Source organism: Macrobrachium rosenbergii, chromosome 21 (genome assembly GCF_040412425.1).
Source record: "Macrobrachium rosenbergii isolate ZJJX-2024 chromosome 21, ASM4041242v1, whole genome shotgun sequence".
Lineage (NCBI taxonomy): Eukaryota > Metazoa > Arthropoda > Malacostraca > Decapoda > Palaemonidae > Macrobrachium > Macrobrachium rosenbergii.
The window spans coordinates 36,461,773-36,484,272 of NC_089761.1; the positions used below are offsets into that span (position 1 = coordinate 36,461,773).

The window sequence follows — 22,500 nt, forward strand, 5'->3', positions numbered from 1 at the left end:
GGAAGTAGACTTCTGCTTAAGTATTTCATGTTAAAAAGGATGGGGGGATCGTGTATCTAATTTTCCTGAACAAGGTTGCATATGAATTACAAGATTAAATAGATTTAGCGAACTGTAAACATTGTCTGCCTATAAACATGCTTTATAGCCATTTGTAGAGATATAAAGTTCATTCGTTTTATATAAGTGCACCTTATACAAATATCAGCCCCAATTTCCATCGTGGTCAGGAAAGTAAGATCTTTGTTCTAAAGGGTCCACAAAAATATAATTGTTAAAGACTAGAATAGAATTTTATAAAAGCTTTCGAACCCTGTTGTGGGTTCATCTTTGACAGAAGCTGAACCCAGTGAAGGGTTCGAAAGTGTTATAAAATTCCACTCGGACCTTTAACAGTTATATTATTGTGGACCCTTTAGATAATTTATGAACTCTCGTGATACTGAGTTTTTCTCCCAAATGAGATCTTTCTCAAAAATAACAGGAATATCTGTAAAAGAAAAGATTTCAAATACAGCAAAAATAAATTTTATAAATGGAGTTGTATGCACCGCTATATAATGATCTCAGAAGTGAGTCATTTCATTTCAGCAAACAACGAACGTACCCAGTGGCCGTCTGATTTATTTGAGGAACTACCACAGGCAGGAGAACATTAGTAAAGGAGATAAACAATGGATTTTCAAGATGCCTTTGTGACCTTTCGCTTCTGGGGAGAAATACCTCACCTATTGATTGAAATTTTTGGGGGTGAAATTAGTGAGAAACCGCGCCATGGGGTTCAGATATATTCTGTAGCTGGGACAGTAAAGTTTTATTCATTCATCCCATTCTTGTAAATGAATCGATAAAGAATGAAAGGCCGTTGTTAAGAAAGTATGTATTTTATATATAAATAAATAATGCATACACACACTCAAACGGAAACACACAAATATGTATGTATGTATTTATGTATGTGTGAGTATGTGTACTTATATATATATATATACTTATATATATACATACTATATATATATATATATATATATATATATATATATATATATATATATATATATATATATATATATATATATATATATTAGTATATTTTTATGTGTCTCGTTCTTCATCAGTTGCTTCAGTGAAAGTCTGCAGAAGTTTGTAGTTTCCGACCTGGCGGAATCTTGATATTGGCCCAACGTTCGTCCTGCATATATCAGCTGGATCTTCGTTTGCATGCTAAACAATTTCAAATGTTTTAGGTTAAATATTGCGTTTTCTTGGAGTTTGATATTTTTCTTCCAATATCTGAGTTTCATCTCTGTCCACACGAAACATTTATTTGATATTTATTTAATCTGTTTTCGTTTCAAGTGCAGTAAATCAGTTAATTCCTTGATATTAAATCATTTTAAAATTAGTTCCTTGTACTGTATTTTTTTTATGCGTAGATGTCGCAGTATATGAGAAAAATGAACAGACTTTGATTCTGTTATGTTGTCCGAGTTCTTTCTTTTGCTTTTTTTCGTATTTTCTTTTCTGGGCTTTATTTAAATATCCGTTTATGTAGCTCAGTAGAGAGAGAGAGAGAGAGAGAGAGAGAGAGAGAGAGAGAGAGAGAGAGAGAGAGAGAGAGAGAGGAGGGAGGGAGGGAGAGGCCAGAAAAAATGCAGACTTCGTAGATCAGGGGGGAGAGAGAGAGAGAGAGAGAAAGAGAGAGAGAGAGAGATGGGGGCGGGAAGGAGGGAGGGATCGAGCCAGAAAAAAATACAGACTCCGCTTCTCCAATCAAAGTCTGGTACATGAAAAAACTAACATTTTTAATCTCGACTTAATTAGCTCTCCTTATCTGTGACCGAACCTGACTTACAATCTACAGGCTACCGTCACTCACCAGAAATTTGGTCTTTCCTATAATGATGTGAAACTTAATCAAACTTTATATTTTTAGCTGCGGCATTTCAAAACTTTTATCTACACGTTGATTGGTAATATTTGGTAAGCGAATTTTCTTGTTTTCTCTGATATACTGTGCACCCTTGAATAATACCAGGATTCTACAGCTTGCTCCAATGATTGATTGTTTTTCAATCAAGTTGTACGAGGTGAACAAGGCATATTAAAAGGATCTGCAAAATCTGGACGAAAATGACTAAAACTTCAGCAAAATTATGTCGAAGTGGAGGGTGTTCTGTCACAACTGTAAGTTCTAGTACTTATATCTTTATGTTGGTATTTCTCATCTGTAACGTTCTTGGGGTTATTATTATTATTATTATTATTATTATTATTATTATTATTATTATTATTATTATTATTATTATTATTATTACTTCAGAGCTTCATATATATTGCCTGTGCTCACCAGTATACTCGATAAATATATCGAATGCCTTCATGAACAGTATCTATGGCCAGAGAAGAGGGAGACCTCTTAGAAACTTCCAGATACTACGTCCGTCGTTCGACCTTCATGCTAAGAACATAGGTCCGTCCAGCACCTGGCTTTCAGAACCCTAGATCCTGAAGAGACGAGACGCCTCACCATGTCCTTCGGACAACGATTGTCCGATGGCCTCTGATATTTTTGAGGGGGGGCTCTTCGTGACAGCACAAAAGTTAGAGATAAAATGAACAATGCATCATAGGCCTACAAGTTCTGTTGTGACTTTTGGTTTTTGGAGAGAAAGGCTTAACTATTTTCGAAACCACTGGTTTGGCTTCTTCAGAAGTATGTCGATTGGCCTCACTTTTTAATATGATTTTAGGTGTTTTCTGTAGTGGGGAAAATAAGCTATATTTCTTCTGTTGCTGTACATAAGAAACCTTCATTATTATTATTATTATTATTATTATTATTATTATTATTATTATTATTATTATTATTATTATTATTATTATTATTATTATTATTATTATTATTATTGGTTAGCTACTTTAGAAGTAGGTCGATGGACATAAATTTTTAAGGTGATTTCAGATTTATTTCTGTTGTTGGGAAGACAAACTATGTTTCGTCTGGTCGTGCAAAAAAAAGAAACATTTACTATTATTATTATTGGAAAGTTTTCAAGCTAGTTCACACAGCAGATAGTTAAGATTCACAGTCACCTTACGTAATTTTACTTCTGCTTATTATTATTATTACCTCTTTTGTTCACCCCCTTTTTTTTCTTATTGTCTCGTTGCATTGTTCAGAAGTTCTGGAATCTGTTGGTGTTTGACGGGGCAGAGTCTAGATATTGGTTCCATCTTTGGCCTAGATATCTCAGTTCTTCATTTGTATGCAAAACAATCTGGAAAGTCTAGATTCAATGAAAACCCTTTTTTGATGTATGATTTTTCTCTCTCCAATATCCGAGACCTTTCTTGAGTTGAGGGAAATATCAGTTTCCTTCGTTTAATATTCATTTCATTTCAATTTATTTTGTGTACAAAGGAAGGGGTGCCAGATTGTACGACATAAACACTATATCTGCCAATTGATAAATGATTCAGAATGTCAATCAGCCAGTAGATTAATTCTATGTAAATATCTATTGAGATAATGTATGATTCTGGATTTTTACTTTTTATAACAGCTTGGCTGAAGCTCTTAATTTTAGCTGATGGAAGATTCCTTATCCCAGCACTTGTATACGAGAGAGAGAGAGAGAGAGAGAGAGAGAGAGAGAGAGAGAGAGAGAGAGAGAGAGAGAGAGAGAGAGAGAGGCGGGGGAAGGTAGGTATTCAAGGACAGTCAGAAAAAATACAGGATTTATATCTCAAATCAAATTCCAGGGTAAGTTAACGTAACTCACTCGTGTTAACTGATTTTAGTTAAATGCTATCGGACATAACATTGCCTACAGAGAGACCTGTCACTCCCTCCAGATTTGGGATTTCATGTATACGAAATATTAAAAGAAAAAAAATCTGTCACTTCCTCTAGGTTTGGGATTTCATGTAAACGAAATATTAAATCTAGATTTGGGATTTCATGTATACGAAATATTGAAAAAAATATATGTATGGGAAGGGATCCACAGAAATGTTCATTTATGTATGCATTGGATAATAGTGATGAATATCAAGCATTGTAAGGCTTTTTACCACACATACACTGTCATTGTATATACTGAGATCCAGAAATACCTTTATGGATGCAGCGTATAGTTCATTTCAAGTTCTCGACTTCCGTATGAATTCCTTTTGAATTTAAATTATAATTAAGGTCCAAAATAAAGTTTTATTTTTCTTTCACCAAGTTGTACAAAGTGACCAAGATGTTACAAGAATCTGCAAGATCAGGACGAAAATGACGAAAAATTCAAGTATGACTTATAGAATTCTAAAATATTCTATGGAAAACTTATGCGACTAAAAACTTCAAGAATATTTTAATAGAATTGGAAAATATTCTTTGAAAACTTATAAAGTTCTAGCTTTTTTTATGTGACTGAAAAGCATCTGCTGCAAGGTTTGTAAAAGTTTTATGAATCTTCATGCGTTTTTCCCTTACTTTAAAAAAAAATTAAATGCAGTTCTGTAACATCGTTGAAACCAAGAATAGTTGTCGAGTTCTAATGTTTATTTTCTCAGTTCTGTGTGTGTGAAGGTGTAAGCACGTTGTTATTTGCTTTTTATTTTCATCTGCATCGTTTTACTGTCGATTTTGGCCTTATGTCGATGTTCTTGTTATGAGCAAAAGCTCCAAGTGCTATATTCTCCGTGGCCGCGTTCCAACATATCTCCCAGTGGAACTAACCATTAAAATCGTGGCTGCTAACAACTGATGCTTTATCAAACCCCTTTAACAAGACTGTCAGGGTATTTGTTTTCTGTATATATTCCCAGTTACCACTCTTCTTGGGATTTATGCTGCATTTCCAAGGTTTAAGAAACATTATTTCGCTTTAGTTATATGACTTTCTTACGAAGCAAAACGATATATTCACCCTTATTTTTCTTTCATTACTCCTGACATTTGGACAAGTGTTTTAGATCTTTCATCTGGTTGTATGGTAGATTTATTTTTTTAACTTGTTCTTCATTTCTCATGTTCCTCTTGTGTGATGTTTGCACTCATTTATTTATCATTAATAAATCAATTATTGTATGTTTTCTTTCTTCATCAGTACTTATCACTTATTTTTCTACATTATATATTACTTATCTAATTGTCTTTTTCAGGTCTTCATTCAGTATAGTGACTAAGCTCACCACTGGCTAACTCTTAGAAGGTGCTACAGACATTCTTTCTGACAAAAGAACGATAATATTCATAGACACACAACCTGCCATCACGGACAAGACCTAGATTAAGAACAGAGTGAAATGAAGTTTTACACTTTTCCAATTACCAAACAAAACCTCTTTCCAGTTTTCTTCTGAAGATGGAAAGAGAAACCCACAAGATTCAAGTAATATGTAAATATTTACAAGTAAAAAAGTTATACACAGGAATCTTGTGGGTTTCTCTTTCAACTCTTCCAATTCTTGTATTGGCTGTTAAACCTTGATTTATGTTATTAGTGGTAATAATAGTAGTATTTTCTCATTTTAACTGCTTGTTGTTTTAATGGTAGTAGTAGCAGTAGTAGTAGCAGCAGGGATTAAGTTTTGCAACGGCTCCTTTCTACTGACAGCTTCCATTGTGGCATCTTAGATGACGGGTACTCTCTCGTCTTCGCGGTACAATTAGTAACGTCCATGCCTTTAAAATGAGGAACGCGCGATCGATCCTCAGGCTAACCCAGTTCCCTTGAAAAGCTAACAATACTATGTAGGCCTATACAGGAAACGACGTAGGTCATATCTCTTCGTCAGTCAACTGCTGTGAGATATACCTTTATTAGAAGGAGAGTAAAAAAAAAAAATTACAAGCTTGAGCGACAAGTTCTTTTAAATTCCCTCAACCCATAAAGTCTTAATAATCACTGTTTCAAGAGACAGTTCTAGACTACTGTAATATATAAAATCTATATTGTTTTTTTATATTTATATATTGTATTATATATATATATATATATATATATATATATATATATATATATATATATATATATATATATATATGTATATATATATATATATATATATATATATATATATATATGTATGTGTGTGTATCTATAAAATATTCATGCAGGGTACAAATAAGAATGAAATAAATGTCCTTGATTTGTTTTTATTCTGCAACTACAAAAAATACTGATAAATTGATCAAACAGTGGTTGTCTTCGTAGCATTACAGTGCAATTTCCAGTTAGGTTTTGATATGGAAGGGCAAGAGCCCGTGCTGGCATTACACCAGACACTTCTCTAATGGAAAGAAACATTATTCTCTTCTGTATTACTTAAATGGGCTATCATTCTTGAATGTGATTTTGATAATATGGTAAACAATATTCCTGCCAACTTTATCTGTATCTTATTTTATTTAATGACACAATTAAAAAAAACTGACAGGAAATCTGAACCCTTTCATTGTATTTTTTTTTTTTTTTATTTTCTGCTCTGTTATGTGTGCCTGATTGTTGAAATTACAAGAGACTGTATTCTGTAACGTGTATATGCTGAATAACTACAAAATGACAGTTTTGATTGCTTGCATACACATCAGAAAAACAATGAAAAACCTACGGATGGGTACAAACACGTTTAGTTACAGTGCATTGTAATTTCTCAGAAAAAAAAAAGTCATTTGATAAATATTTTAGCCCACCACCATTGTACACCCCGTTGTAGCTTTGGATGCCACGTATACTGTATACTCCATGCTGTATACTGTATAAAGATTCTTCTTGGGTCTTTTAGATGCGTCCATGCACCTCAATTTGACCAGGGATGGGCAAGGGCCCAGCAAACTTCGTGGCAATACAGGCCTGGGAAAGAGAAATGGAGATTATAAATTTCATTGCTTTTAAATAACTGAAAGATGTACAACTTAGGCCTAAGAAAATGAAGATAAATTTGTTTAAACTTTCAACTATTTTTTAACAATATATAAAATTGTTAGAGAAATGGATACTGATCATTGATTTTCTGAAATAATTTTTTTTAACCCAGGCAGTTACCTTTATATATTCTGAGAAAATTTAAAAAAATGAGAAAATTTCCACTATAAAATATTTAAGAACAATATATAAAAGTCCTACAAAATGAATAATAAATATTGATTTATAGCCTTATATTCTAAACCAGTGGTTTTCAACCTGTGGGCCATGGGCAGTTCTGAGGGGGGGCCATGCCACAGACATCTTCAAAATAGCATTTAAAAAATGAAAAAAACATTTACAGTAAATGCAGCCCAGTGCTTTCTTTCATAAATGAAAATGTATAACTAATAAAGTGTTCTGCAAAATAATTCCATAAATGAAAATGTGAAACTAATAATGTTCTGAAAATGCTTTACAATAATTCTGTTATCATCATTACACAATTCTGAAGGGCAGTGGGCTATGAGTATTTAGGGATGCCAAAATTGGGCCATGGGCACAAAAGGGTTGAAAACCACTGTTCTAAACAATAACTTCATAACTTGAACCGATTAATGATATTTTATTTTATGTTTTCCAAATTAGATAAAAAAATAGCTTTTCCTTTTTCATTCTGCTCAGGCTGATCATTCATTTATTTAAAATATTGATAAAAAAGAGGTGTTTTGTAGCTTAAAAAGTAACTGCTTCTTTACAAAATAATTTTTTAAACCTCAATGATTAGTAATATACCTTTTCCTAACACTTTATTTCTTTAGAAATAATCCCTCGACGTACAACAAATAAGAAAAGGTAATTATGAGGTAATATAACTCATTATAAATTCTGAAGTCATAACTTGATTTTGAGCTGACCAGAAGAAGTTCACAAGCAATTGTCTTAATGTCACACTTCGATCAAAATTTTTTTAATTAGAAATTCCGGCATTACATTATTCATGTTTATATCAGTTTATATTTAGTATAAAATTACAGGATCAAAACCATTTTAATTGGGCGAGCAACGATTAATACTTAACAATAAACATTTGGAAGCAATCCTGTACACTCCTAAATACAAAAATATTTTAATTTTTATCTCTCTCTCTCTCTCTCACTATATATATATATATATATATATATATATATATATATATATATATATATATATATATATATATATATATATATATATATATATATATATATATATCTCACCTCAGTTGTTGTTGTCTTTCCGTTGTGCTTTTTGCGGCAAATGCACACAGCCACAGCGACGAGCAGGGAGACAAGCATGATCCCTAGGCAGACTGGAAGCAGCGATTGCATGTCTTGGACCAACTTTTGACGTTGGGTCATCTCCTTGAAATAGAGGTAAAACTGCGGCAGTTGAACATGGCGTGTGCTGTTCTTAAGGCGAGTCGGAGTTGAAAAGATTTGTTTACTAAATTTTTGTTTACTAAATTTTTTTCTTTAAAATTTTTGTTTACTAAATTTTTGTTTACTAATTTTTTTTTCTTTAAAATTTTTGTTTACTAAATTTTTGTTTACTAAATTTTTTTTCTTTAAAATTTTTGTTTACTAAATTTTTGTTTACTAAATTTTTTTTCTTTAAAATTTTTCTCTAGTGTTTCTTTCTTTAGACAGTTTGACCTAAAGTGAATAGGTTATGATTCATCATAGTTTATAAAGCTCAAGTGATTGAATTTGAAATGGCCATAATTCATTAAAAAAATCAAATGGTATTCAGTATATATATATATATATATATATATATATATATATATATATATATATATATATATATATATATATATATATATATATATATATATATATATGTATATATAGGCATGCGCAGTTTCTCATTTATTACAGAAAATGTTACAAAACAAAAACCTCTAGACTTTTACTACACCTACGTAATCAAAGCGAGGGTTAATTATTCGTCATGAAGTGCAATGAGAAAGCAAAAGAAAATGATTACCCATTTTTTTTATTACTCAATTGGGTATTTTAACTTCCCTCTTTGATCGAAGTGTATTTACCATACAACTAATTGTTGGTGCATTCAAAAGTCATTTCAAAAGTCTCCTTCTCGTCACTCTCTCTCTCTCTCTCTCTCTCTCTCTCTCTCTCTCTCTCTCTCCTCTCCTTGAACAAATGAATTCCTCTCTCTCTTTCTCTCTCCTAAAAGCAGGGAGATTAAAAAAGGGAAGAAAAGACTTGAACAAATGAATTCATCTCTCTCTCTCTCTCTCTCTCTCTCTCTCTCTCTCTCTCTCTCTCTCTCCTAAAAGCAGGGAGATTAAATCAAAGGAAGAAAAGACTTGAACAAATTAATTCATTTCTCTCTCTCTCTCTCTCTCTCTCTCTCTCTCTCTCTCTCTCCTAAAAACAGGGAGATTAAAAAAAAGGAAGAAAAGACTTGAACAAATGAATTCATCTCTCTCTCTCTCTCTCTCTCTCTCTCTCTCTCTCTCTCTCTCTCTCTCTCTCTCTCTCTCTCTCTTTTTCCCCAAGAAAAAAGACCACTATGCTTTTCTTTTTAATCCAGACTAGCCAATGAAGCATTAGCATACAAAGACAACCGTAGGCCTACCACAAAAATATGCGAGTGACGCCTGTGGTGACACCAAGCGTCCCTCAAGAAAGAGAGAGAAGACCATCCCCTTAGAGCCAGGCTCTCGAGGCAACAATAGCAGCCATCTAACCAGTGGATCTCCCTAGCAAGCTGCGACAAACCCAGATAGCCTTGGAATAAGGGCTTCTAGGAGACAATGACTCCTGTCTTCTTGTTCTGAGGTCTGCATGAACGGTCTCCTGTTCTGTGAGAGCTGTAGCTGACGAATGGAACGCCGTTTTGAAATGCTTAGAAAGTATGATGGTACTAGTAGCATGCTAGGGACAATGTGATATGGAAAATGTTTTTGGATGTTGAGGTAACTTAGAATAGAGAGAGAGAGAGAGAGAGAGAGAGAGAGAGAGAGAGAGAGAGAGAGAGAGAGAGAGAGAGAGAGAGAGGAGACAGATTGACTGGTTTTGGGTTCCATGACAGCATGACGTCCAAAGGTCCCCAAAGATAATATCATTTGTCGAGAGTAAATGGTAAAAATCAGAACTAACTTAGACCAAGAAAACTAACATCATTAACAGGATACTTTGCATTACAAAGGACCAGCATTAGAAGTAAATGTAAAAGTACAACTAGCCTCAAACACAACAACGTCGTCTCAGAGATTCCTGGTCAGAAAGTATATCTGCCATCTCTACCACGAGCCCCAAGAGAGGTTTCGATTCTTCTGAAGGTCACGAAGAGCATCATCAAACGCCCCATTCTCACAGCCAGGAGGGCCAAGCGGTCGTTACAGTGCGGCTGGGGTTCGCCCCCCACAGTTATAAGACAAATTCGTGTTTTTTAAACGGGTGCCATCCATCAAGGAAGAAAAGAACAGCCGCTTGTCTTTAGACACACCGAAACTAGGCGAGAATTTTGAGCTGAATTGCTTTTCAAAAAGAAATTGCACAAACTCCATAAAGCGTTACAGATAATCGAGCAATAATGACACGCCTACCACTAAGAGAGAGAGAGAGAGAGAGAGAGAGAGAGAGAGAGAGAGAGAGAGAGAGAGCAGACAGACAGACAGACCTTTTTCATTACATTCAAAATGTCTAATACCTGTTTCTTGACGTCACGAGAGCAGTAAAAATTGTTGTGTATTTAATCAAATGTTTCCTAAGTAGGTGTGAACAAAAATAATTTACACCTCTAGTGAATGGGAGCACAGAAAGGTATTATACATATGATGTCATGAGTCAGATTAATAATGCCATGTTTTCTTTATCTGATAACCAGCCCCTCACGCAAACAAAATATAATGTATGAATGAGGAAATCCCTAAAAGAGAGCTTATTTTTAGAATTACGACGTGTTTTGTATTTTAAAAGATGGTAGTTTTGTTCTGAGGCTGTTAATTTTACCTTCTTTAGCAAAACACCCAATCCATCGGTTTTATATAATATTTTAAGATCCGTAGAACAAGTATATCGGTTAGTAATAATGAACATTATACATTATAACGCTTCAGTACCTCCCAAGAAAGAAATCTATTATGTGATAAACTTCCTTTGTATTCCTTAGTGATCTACAAACTGATTGCTCAGCGAGTAATTCCGTTTTGTCAGCGAATTCTATCATCCAAACGCTATCAAAAGAAAATCTTTGATCCAGTGGAAGAGGTAATAAACGATACGATAAAACAAATCTTTTGCACCCCAAATACATTCAAAGATAAATTAAATAGGATACTGTATCATAAATTCTTGTAGGAATAAGCCTCCACTATTTCTCTTCAGACGAGGCTAATCTTAAAACACCTTCACACCACACTTGAAACAAGAGTTTGTTTTGCCAGTCTGCAACATCTCATGTGAAACTGAGTTTAGTTTCCTGAGTCTGTAACATCTCATGTGAAACTGAGCTTAGTTTCCTGAGTATGTAACATCTCATGTGAAACTGAGTTTAGTTTCCTGAGTCTGTAACATCTCATGTTAAACAAGAGTTAGTTTTATGGGTCTCTAACATCTCATGTGAAACTGAGTTTAGTTCCCTGAGTCTGTCACTCAAAGTTGGAACTAAGTTTAGTTTCCTGAGCCTGTAACATCTCAATATGTGAAACAAGAGTTACCTTTGGTTTCCTGAGTCTGTACACACCTCAAAGTTGAAACTAAGTTTAGTTTTGTCAACTGCTACTTCACTAGAAACTAACTTCAGCCAGTTATACTCACAATCATGCGATCCAGTTGGTCAGCAGAGGCCGGAGTTGGCATGACGAGTGGTGGAGGAAGGATCTCAGGCGAGAATGGAGAATTTGGCTAATTCTCCCTTCCATTTGGACTCGAAAAACAAAGCTGGCAACATTCGAATATCTTAGTGGCCTATAGGCCTAAATTTTAGGAGGCGCCTCTCTATAAACAATCAAGTCCTCCTCCTTAGGCCTAAAACGCCCAATTTTGATTGGTCACTGATACTGACTGAATTCGTCCTTCGGTAAAAGGACACAGGCTGCTTTTAGGTCTACAAAAGTTTGGTTTAGCCGTTTCTTGGGTGTCTTCCAAAGTTCAATGTCAAGGGAGTCATCGATAACATTCTATACCAAGTCTTAACTGCGTCGTCTGGAGCGAAATGAAGTGAAAATAGTCGTTTTATAAAATAAAATCTATATTTCTTCATGAATTCTGTTAGGCAAAGCCTAAAAATTATTTTTCGACGAAAATCTTACTTATTTTCTTTTGGAAAAATTTTTCTATTTCAGCTATTTACTATATGCTTTCCTTAAGCTTTTCAGCTTCAATCTATTACAAACATTTTATTTACGTTTCTAGGAATTTTTATGTACTGTAAAACATTTTTATATATATATACAAGTGCCTTCTTCATGGATATTCTCAACGTATGTCTTTTTCGACAAAAATCTTACTTATTTTCATTTAAATATATTTTTTATTATAGCTATTTACTACATATTTTCCTTAAACTTTTCAGCCTCAGACTATTACAGACATTTTATTTATGTTTCTAGGAATTTTTATCTACAATATAAAATTTTTTTTTATATAAGAGCCTTCTTCATGGATATACTCAACGTACGTCCAATACACATTTTGAATATCAGTGATTTGATGATTCATCTGAGAGTTAAATTTTTGTTGAAAGTTATTAACAGCATAATAAATAGTAAAATGCTGCTTTTTTTATGACAATCAAGTCCAGATTTATCTCAAGTAACATAGACTCAATCTCCAGTATAAAGTTTTTTTCTGGTAGATTTATAACTAAGGCATATAAAACTTATGTATACATTAATTTAGTTTTAAATTAATGTATACATAAATTAAATTTAGTTTTAGTTTTTAGTTTTAGCAGATACTTTTCAAAAAAGTATCTGCTACTGAATTAAACATTTGGTAAAAATTTTAGAAAATATTCTTTATTGATCTATTACTTTTGTAGGTTGCTGTTGTCACAATTAATATTCCAATGTTGTCATCATGAACAGAAGAGAGAACTCAATTGTTCGTCGGTTTTTGTCATAAGTACGAGGTAAATTGAAACAATTTCCTAAGAATATGATTTTTTTCTATTCTAATAGACACACCTTGCCGTGAAATCCTGTTGGCAACAGCAATCGTAGGGGAGGGCAATGTTCACAAGAAAATGAGAAAAAAAAAAAGATAAGAAGAGAGTGAGCAGAGTGCACAAGAACCAAGGCTTCACAAAGTTTCGAAATTTTCCAGATTCTTCCAAAGGAATATTCGAGAATCATAATATAGAAGAGGAGCTTGTTACGAAAACAGCCTCTACTTTTTTTTAAATAAAAGAAAAAAAAACTAGAAATAAAATACATAGTAACCACGTCACGGGAGATGCCATTGATGGCCAGACGCTGACTGGGGGTTCTCTAAGTCCTTTCTCTCGTATTAATTTGATCTTGGCATTAATAGAATAACCTCAAATTATGATTTTTATCAGTCTTTTAACTCCATAAAATTCCACTACTGAAGTTAAACGTGCCAAATTGTTAAATGCGACGAATCGTCGTTAGGCCTATTTCGGCAGCCTGTGACGTCACGGTTAAGTGAAAGCAAGCAAAAAAGCGTCTCGCTTCCTATTGGTGGAGGAACTTGTCTCGGTCTCCCACTCTCCCTAACGTGGGTAAAATTTTATAAGAATTTACTATTCCACGCTGTACGCTCTTCCAGATACGTCGTGCTTCTCAGGACAACTCTTAAACAGTTAAGTAAATGGCGGTTTTCTCTTGGTAATTAGGCGTTTGTCTTGCAGATGTAAACAGTTTGTGGGATTGTCTTGTGCTCTGAAATTTCGGTGGTTTACTCGGTATCCTTATAACGTTCCCGTAGTTTAGTTTAAAACTTCTCTCGCATGCATTGGTGTCCTCTGGTTTGTTTACCTTGGGTTCGAAGCCACAAAGCTGAGAAGACGAAACTAGATAGCACGTATTTTTTAAAATTCGTAACAATCTCGGAGTGGTTCTGGAGGGAGAATTGAATATATCGTTCTTAGAATTTTTGGGGCTGCGCTTAATTGGTAAGGAAAGCTTTTTAACTATTGTTCACACAAGTTTTTAGTTCTACAGGAAGTAATGGTTTTCATGCACGTTTTTTCCCTCAAAACAATTAAAACTGAATATCTAAAAGTTTTTCGCGTAATCTTTGTCAAGTGAATAGATTACAACGGGTTCATTCAGATCGTCTGTTTAATCTGTTTAACTATGGTAAAATGAAATAGGCAATAGAAAAGGCGTTATTCATTTAAGGGTTCGCTATTTTTCTGTCCCCGCCAGAAACATTTTGAAAGTCGAAAATAAATTAGTTTTTCCAGCTTGCCGACTATTCACTTTGCCTTTAGGTACCCAAAAACCATCTCTCCTTAACACACGCAGTTAAATATATCATCTGCCATTCAAAAGGATGTATGCTAGGAATCGTTTTAGGAATGTGATAGAACACCTCATACGTAATAGGCGATATGTTTTCATGGATAGAGCTGTCCTGAATAAATGAAAAAGTACTATTATTCTATTTATCTGAAGACACCACAAGAGCAAGGGTTTTAATGTGTGAGGTGCTGTTTATAATGTTTTACTTTTTTTCTTTCTTGTCTTAAAGTAGACATAAGATAATGGACTGTGTTGTTTTAGAGGGAGCTGGAATTTTTATAATATTATTTAGAAACAAAAAGAGTAGAGTTGTTTTGGTAAATGAACTGATGTCCTGATGAATGATTTTGTATTTCTGATTAGCATTTATTTATGATTATATATATATGTATGTATATGTATATGTATATATATGTATATATATGTATATGTATATATATATATATATATATATATATATATATATATATATATATATATATATATATATATATATATATATATATATATATATATATATATATATATATATATATATATATATATATATATATATATATATATATATATATATATATATATATATATATATATATATATATATATATATATATATATATATATATATATATATATATATATATATATATATATATATATATATATATATATATATATATATATATATATATATATATATATATATATATATATATATATATATATATATATATATATATATATATATATATATATATATATATATATATATATATATATATATATGGTATTATTTTACTTATGGACATTAATTGCTTTCAACATAAAATATAGGTTTTTCTGTTGTATTATGATGTGATTTGCATGATTTTGAGGTTTATTTCCATCGCAAATGAATACTTATCCTTCCCCGGCAAATGATATACTGTATACAAAATTAATAAAATTACGACTTGTCAGAATACTGCCCCCCCTCCATAGCTAATACGGCAAAACTGTGTTTACTGATTACAGTTTTGCCGTATTAGCTATGGAGAGGGGGTGCAGTATTCTGACAAGTCGTAATTTTATTAATTTTGTATATATCATTTGCCGGGGAAGGATAAGTATTCATTTGCGATGGAAATAAACCTCAAAATCATTCAAATCATATCATAATGCAACAGAAAAAACCTATATTTTATGTTGAAAGCAATTAATGTCCATAAAAAAATAATACCAATATATATATATATATATATATATATATATATATATATATATATATATATATATATATATATATATATATATATATATATATATATATTGTGTGTGTATGTATGTATGTATATTTATATATTCTATACATTCTTGTTGTGTTGGTTCTTATAATTTCAAGAGTCAACTCTGTGCATGTAAAGCTATTCTGAAAAAATGAAGTTATCCTCAGGCATTTTTATAAATTCGATTAGTCACTGGGTCCTAGCAGGTGATTCTTCTCCTGTATTTTTTTTCAAAATTGGAATCGGGTTATTAGCAGTTATTAAAAATGAAAAATTTATTTTCATAGGTACAGATATCTTCTCAATAATCTGATTCAGGTGTATTTTAGCTGATAGCTAATAGATTTCGATAGTGCGCTGGTATTCTGTGTTATTAGATATTAATGCATATTAAGAAAGCATATATGATAGTCTCATCTCACTAATGAATTTATTAGACAAGTGTTCAGCTGTATTTAAACAGTCTATAGGTACTGGTAGGGCTAATTTCAAGAAATGAACAGGATTTTTTTTTCTAATCTCAGGAATAGGCTTTAATTATTACCAGAGCAGCATAAAAAAAACTAATAACTGATATTGTATTATTTAAGTAAGATAGAGTTTTTCTTGGTAATGTTGGTTCAATATATTTTACTTGGTAAATCCCAGGTATAGATAGTAATGATATTCTGCTTTCTGAAATATCAAGCTGATATACTCAGGAACATAATTTCATGACACTGTTATGTCATAATAATGGACAGACATTTATATATGAGATAAACTTTTATATTTAGAAATTATGTTCTATATCACATAAAAAGCTGGACAGTTTATAGACATAAATTGGCTATTTTTAATATTACAATTTATATGTAGGCTATGTAGAATCTGATAGTTTTCTTATAGGAATAAACTGGCAAGTATTTTGTATTAAAACTGCGTATATAGAGGTGACAACGCCGTTGTCAAAAATAAGTTATCAAGGTTTCTGGATTTAGATTTGTATGTAGGGACTGACAGGGTTGTTTTAAGTCGACAATTGCCAAAACTGTTTAAAGTCAAAATTATGTACGGTATGTATGTAGTTAGGTATAATGCTTTTTCATAGTAATAAGTTAACAGATTCTTTGCATTCAAAATCATATGTAGCGATGGAGATGGTTCATAGGGATAAAATAACATCATACAATGCATCCAAAGTCATTAAAGAAGAATGGTTTTTTAGTTCATGTATAAACTAACAACTAAATTTTTAAGATAATTTACACGGATGAACTCGACTTTTTAATAGGAATGAGTTAACTTAATTTTCTTAGTAATTCCGTTCACTAATTGAAGCTGGTTTTTCATAAGAAAAATTCTCTTTATTTTTTTAAGAATTCAGGTAAATTTTAGGGTTAGAGTTCATCCTATACGAACATAAACTTGACTCTTTCCAGTAAAAATAACTAATTTAGTTTTTGTAAGGAAGAAGGACTAATATATGCTAAGTTTCTTTTTATATTATTCAGTCTTTTACTTGCCCCTTTCAACTATTTTCTGTTTTTAGTAATTCATATTATATGTTCAAGAAATTGCACATTTTGGCCCTTGTCACTCAAATCTTCAATAGTGTTATCATCATTAGGAATTTGGAACAAAAAATCCCACATAGTCATTGCGACAAATTTTTCAATTCTTAGAAACGTACAATATTGAATACTGGCGTCTCTTCAAACATATCTAAGCCCTATGAATTAGAATTCAAATGCAGTTCCTTTAAATTTATCTTGCTGCTATGAATTAAAATTTAATTCAGTGCCCCATATTTTAATGACTTTGAACTATCAATTTAACTCTTCAAAGAATTATTGATTTTCTTTTTCTTTTCTAATAATTGATCTCTTCTTTCTGTATTTTCGATTATCTTCCGTGGCTTCTTTCAAATGAACACCTTGTTCTTTGGGAGCTTGAATTTCAAGTCAAAGGCGTTTTTAGGCTTTTTCCATAGGAATAGGGTTCATATTCTTAATAATAATAATAATAATAATAATAATAATAATAATAATAATAATAATAATAATAATAATAATAATAATAATAGCATATTTATGTCCTCATTCCTCAGTTATGCATTTATATTTTATTTATGTTATATTCTCTCTCTCTCTCTCTCTCTCTCTCTCTCTCTCTCTCTCTCTCTCTCTCTCTCTGTTGCAAAATTTCCATTTTTTGAATAGCACTGCATGTCTAGCCTAGCCTTGTTAAGCCAGTCCTACCCTTGCAATATCTTACTTAACCTTACTTAAGGTTCCTGAACCTCAAATATATTCCCTGAAATATAATCAATATATGTTTATATGTTATAAAATCTCAAAACATTTTACTGCTAATCAAAATACTGTACAAAAATTCTTTGAACTAAAATGCTTATGGGAGTTTGTAATGTTACTTCACATGTAGAATCTACCGGTCACTTTTTACCAGATACATATGTAATTGTAATAGCCACAATGCCCTCTTAACTTCTCGGATTCTAGGCCTGGGGGGGCGGGGATATGCTTATCATTTCAAAGACTTAAGATTCAAGTGCAAGAAATATGAAGAAATTATGTTCTGCACACAGTGATCACCTTTATGCATTAAATGGCCACTGATGAGGAAATAATGTTCTTAAATAATAGAAAATAATTATACACAATGGTCTTGATATACTAGTTAATTCAGACACACTTATAAATTTCCACTTCGACTTTTTGCGTTTGCATTTTGACTGAAAGGTCGATAGAATTATACAGAATTTTGTTGTTATGAATAAGATTAAAAACCCTCTCATATGTAAGCTTGCAAAGTTCATTAACTTATTAATACCATAATATGAAACATCTATTCATACGAAAAGAAGAAACATTATTTTTAATCAGGCACTGAATGTCATCCATGTGAAAAAGACTTCACACTGCAGAAGCACACGCACCAATGCACATTAATGATTCAGACTGGAAAATGTCAACAAACGAGCCGCTTCAGACATGGAGATAGCAAGATGATAACACTGCAAAGTAAAATTTTAATGAAAGTGCAAAAAAAAAAAAAATATTGGAAGATAAAAAACAAACATAGAGCGTTGTGGCTTTTAAAAATTTCAAAGAATACAGAGCACTGCGAAGTAAGATTTTATTGAAAGTGCAAACAAAAAAATATTGGAAGATAAAAAAACAATCATTAGAGCCTTGTGGCTTTTAAAAAATTCAAAGAGTACAGAATCCCAAAGTAGAGTATTGGACAAAAGTTAAAGTGTCGTTGAAAACCAATAAGAGTACGAATTCAGAAAACCAGAGAATTAAGAAGAGCAATATAAAGTTTGAATTGCAAGTGGCATTTGCAAGGCGTCACAGAATACTACACAAAGTAAAACATTTTCATTAAAAACCACGTGAAAACACTTCAGCCAAATAAGAGGTTCACATCCTTCGGACCTCCAAGGTAATAACTTGACAAAATGTTAATAAGGACTCCATTTGAGTCACAAAAATACAATTAAATTACATTGCAGCCAGAATGTCCAAGACGACACAACTCCACAATAATGAAAATTTGTAAGGGAATAACACACTTCAAGACCACAAAATGTAAATAATGAAGAATTACTATTACAAAATGGCAGATTTTCAAAGAATACATAACTTGAAATGATACTTAACACTGCAAGGTGCCACACAGTCTAAAAAAAACGTGATTTTAATAAAATATCCAAGTAATAAATATTACAATACAAAGACTTTATGAGAAAAACTTGAGATTAATGAAATACCCAAGTAATAAATATTACACTACAAAGACTTCATATGAAAAACTTGAGATTAATAAACTATCCAAGTAATAAATATTGTGATACAAAGAATTTATAAAAAACTTGAGATGAATAAAATATCCAAGTAATAAATATTACAATACACAGAATTTCCTTGCAGGATGTCGTTGAGTACGAAAAATAATTACCACCACAAGCAGTGTAATGAACCCGGTAACTGTCAAATAGCCAAGAATTTTCCATTAAGAAAAGTGAAAGTAAGCAACATTAAAATGAGGAAAATTTAAGACACTGAAATAGGTAAATAAAATCACAAAAATCTAGACAACACTCACAGACACGACACCTGCCTCCCTTTGCCTCTCGAGAACTAATAATCAGCTGAATGGACGCCTCTGGCTGTCCCTTAGAAATATCTTATCCCCTTTACCCATAGATGCCTTTCGGGATTAGATTTAGGCTTGTAACTTAATCCTCCCGTTCAATAACCCTGCTGCTCGCTGGCCTTTCACTAGTCTAGGACGACTGGCTACCTCTGAAAAAAAAAGGCTTATTTTTTATTTATCGTTTTCCAGGCATTTCTAGTTGGAACTACGCATGCGTGAATACACATTCCTAGCGTAGGCTAAACGTTGCCTACAAGAAGATTGAACAATCTTGAATTCACAACAGTAGCGAACCAGGAATAAAACTATACCACACTGCCAAAAATAAAAACATATCTCATCTCATTTTCTCACTTCTGAATAGAATAAAGTTCACTACTGATATTTTGGATTGATTACAGATATAAAAGCATACCACAATGCCAAAAATAAAAACATCTCATTTTCTCACGTCTGAATAGAATAAAGTTTGCTAATGATATTCTGGATTGTTTACAGATATATTCTTAAAAGACTGGGTATTATTAAGTGTAGAAAACAACTTTGATATTCACTCAAAGAAAAGTCATATCACAATAATAGTTACTAACTTTTCAAATAAAAAGCCGAATATCAATATTTTGAAATATTAAGTTCACTGTCATGCAAATGTAATGTTTATACATATGAAAACATTGATTCATTATTTGGAAATAAGTGATAGTTGCTCACATTTTACATTATGAAAAACTTAATGATCTCTTCACATAGCACATGGACGTCCAGCTCACCAAGGAGTTAGACAGAGCTGGAGTTAGACCCAAAGTATAAAGCAAATTAAAGAACATTGCCAGGTATCAACAGCGCTGTTAGATGTAACTTTCTCGTTCGTTAAGAGAGGAGTGCTACGAAGTTATATACCTGTCTTATAGCAGTTTTTTTTTTATTTGAAATCGTGATGATAACCATTTGTTTATTTAATTATTTTAATTTTCGTTATCTTTTGGCTTTCTCGTTACTTAATTTTGAAGAGACTGAAGGGACTGTTATATTTTTGTATTAGTTAATTCATCATTTTTTTTTTTCATCGTTTAGTTTTCTTTGCTATTTGCAAAGAGAGAGAGAGAGAGAGAGAGAGAGAGAGAGAGAGAGAGAGAGAGAGAGAGAGAGGGAGAGAGGTGGGGATTAACTTGTTTATCAGTCTTGTTTATCAGTCTTTCGACCATTTCTCATGATTTCTCTCTCTCTCTCTATACATGATTTATATATAGGGATATATATATATATATATATATATATATATATATATATATATATATCTCTATATATATATATATATATATATATATATATATATATATATATATATATATATATATATATATATATATATATATATATATATATATATATATGAGATGTTCTACATATCGAAATTATTATTACAACTTAAAAAATCATCTTGATAAAGAAAAAAAATATTCCCAAGATGTAAGACCAATATTTGTAAAAACCAGTTAAAGTGTTTTTAATTTGTAAAGCTTCCCTTAACAACGACTGAGTCTTTTCACTTTCGTCGTGCCAAGAGAGTTGTTTGTCAGGTTTTTTTTTTTTTTTATGCAAGACGAGGCATATAAAGAAGGAGGCGGGACTTTTGAGTCCGAGCTAGTAGGCCTACTGAGCCGAACGGCCGCCACTGATAAAAATGTGGCGGTAGGCCTCTCTCGACAACGCTTTGTGATACTGCGTAGAGGCTACAAGTAGCCGCCTTTGTGAAGTACGGTACTCAAAAATGTTATTTGATGTTGGTCGAAGGTCACAGCAAATACAAAAATGATCCATTACTTATTATAACTTTTGAATTACATTTAGTCCTCCTTTCGTATTTCTTCGATTCTTGTAAGGTAAAATTTTTGGAAAAAGGTAACAATACCAACTGTTGCTTATCATCATTATTGTTAAGTGAATTCAAAATAGTCGCCAGAGATTGACTTCTTAGAGACTCAATTAAGCGAATCATCAAAGTTAAATATTATAAGTAACAGTTGTTATTGTTATTTTTTCCATACAGTTTACCTTTCAGGAATCCAAGAAACGCGTGGAAATAATCGTTAAAATTAATTCGAGGGAGAAAATGCCGAAAACAAGTGTAGTTCAGAGATAAGATATCTTTAGGGTCCTTAGCCAGTACATAACAATTCTTATCTATGGTGCTTGTACTTTCGTGAGGACGCTGTTGCCAACGGAACCACTGGAATAAAGAAAAAAAAAAAAACTTTGAATATATGGCACTCATGAAGCACCAGTCTCAACACTGAAAATCTAAAGAAGCTTATACAACTTATCATTGTAAACGAAATGAAAAAATCATTTACAAACTTTATTATATTCCTATTTTGATTGGTACTTACCAATCAAAATAGGAATATAATAAAGTTTGTAAATTGATTTTTCATTTCGTTTACAATGAAAAGTCGTATAAGCTTCTTTAGATTTTCAGTGTTTTCGTCTTCAATATTTTTTTTAGCTTTTAGAAAAATATTTCTAAAATATTTCAAATTACCTAAAATATTTTGTTCTTGACAGTCACATAAATATCCAAATTTTTCAGCATTTTCTTACTCTTCCCATAGTTTTAAATATAAGAGAACTCAATAAAGGTTATCCAGATTATAATAAATTTGATAATAGT

General features: G+C 32.0%; 1 protein-coding gene and 2 long non-coding RNA genes across 5 annotated transcripts in view; 2 read left to right on the forward strand and 1 right to left on the reverse strand.

Annotated features, from left to right (window-relative positions):
* Nucleotides 1-6,138: 6,138 nt before the first annotated feature.
* On the reverse strand, nt 6,139-11,889 carry LOC136849942 (uncharacterized). Of its 3 annotated transcripts, none has more exons than XM_067123470.1 (3): nt 11,732-11,889; nt 8,162-8,305; nt 6,139-6,851 (listed from the first exon to the last, which is right to left on the reverse strand). In XM_067123470.1, the coding sequence occupies exons 1-3, from the start codon at nt 11,771-11,773 to the stop codon at nt 6,780-6,782; spliced, it is 258 nt and encodes an 85-aa protein (XP_066979571.1). In that variant the 5' UTR covers nt 11,774-11,889; the 3' UTR covers nt 6,139-6,779. The 3 variants fall into 3 exon arrangements, with proteins under 3 accessions (XP_066979571.1, XP_066979570.1, XP_066979569.1); XM_067123469.1 differs by having other exon boundaries at nt 8,162-8,323; nt 11,732-11,885; XM_067123468.1 differs by having other exon boundaries at nt 8,162-8,353; nt 11,732-11,881.
* Nucleotides 11,890-13,588: 1,699 nt separating this feature from the next.
* The window catches only part of LOC136849944 (uncharacterized), a 22,462-nt gene continuing 13,550 nt past the window's right edge, over nt 13,589-22,500 (forward strand). Inside the window, exon 1 of the long non-coding RNA XR_010856484.1 lies at nt 13,589-13,738. This is a non-coding gene — a long non-coding RNA (uncharacterized lncRNA). The remainder of the gene's footprint in view (nt 13,739-22,500) is intronic.
* Nucleotides 13,780-22,500, forward strand: part of LOC136849945 (uncharacterized) — a 12,842-nt gene continuing 4,121 nt past the window's right edge. The window contains exon 1 of the long non-coding RNA XR_010856485.1: nt 13,780-14,051. This is a non-coding gene — a long non-coding RNA (uncharacterized lncRNA). The remainder of the gene's footprint in view (nt 14,052-22,500) is intronic.

Coding starts and splice junctions, on each gene's coding strand:
- LOC136849942 (XM_067123468.1), bottom strand. CDS start 11,773: ATGCCAACTCCGGCCTCTGCTGACCAACTGGATCGCATGATT. Junction 8,354..11,731: donor ACCAACTGGATCGCATGATT/GTGAGTATAACT, acceptor ACTCGCCTTAAG/AACAGCACACGCCATGTTCA. Junction 6,852..8,161: donor GAAAGACAACAACAACTGAG/GTGAGATATATA, acceptor TCTCTTTCCCAG/GCCTGTATTGCCACGAAGTT.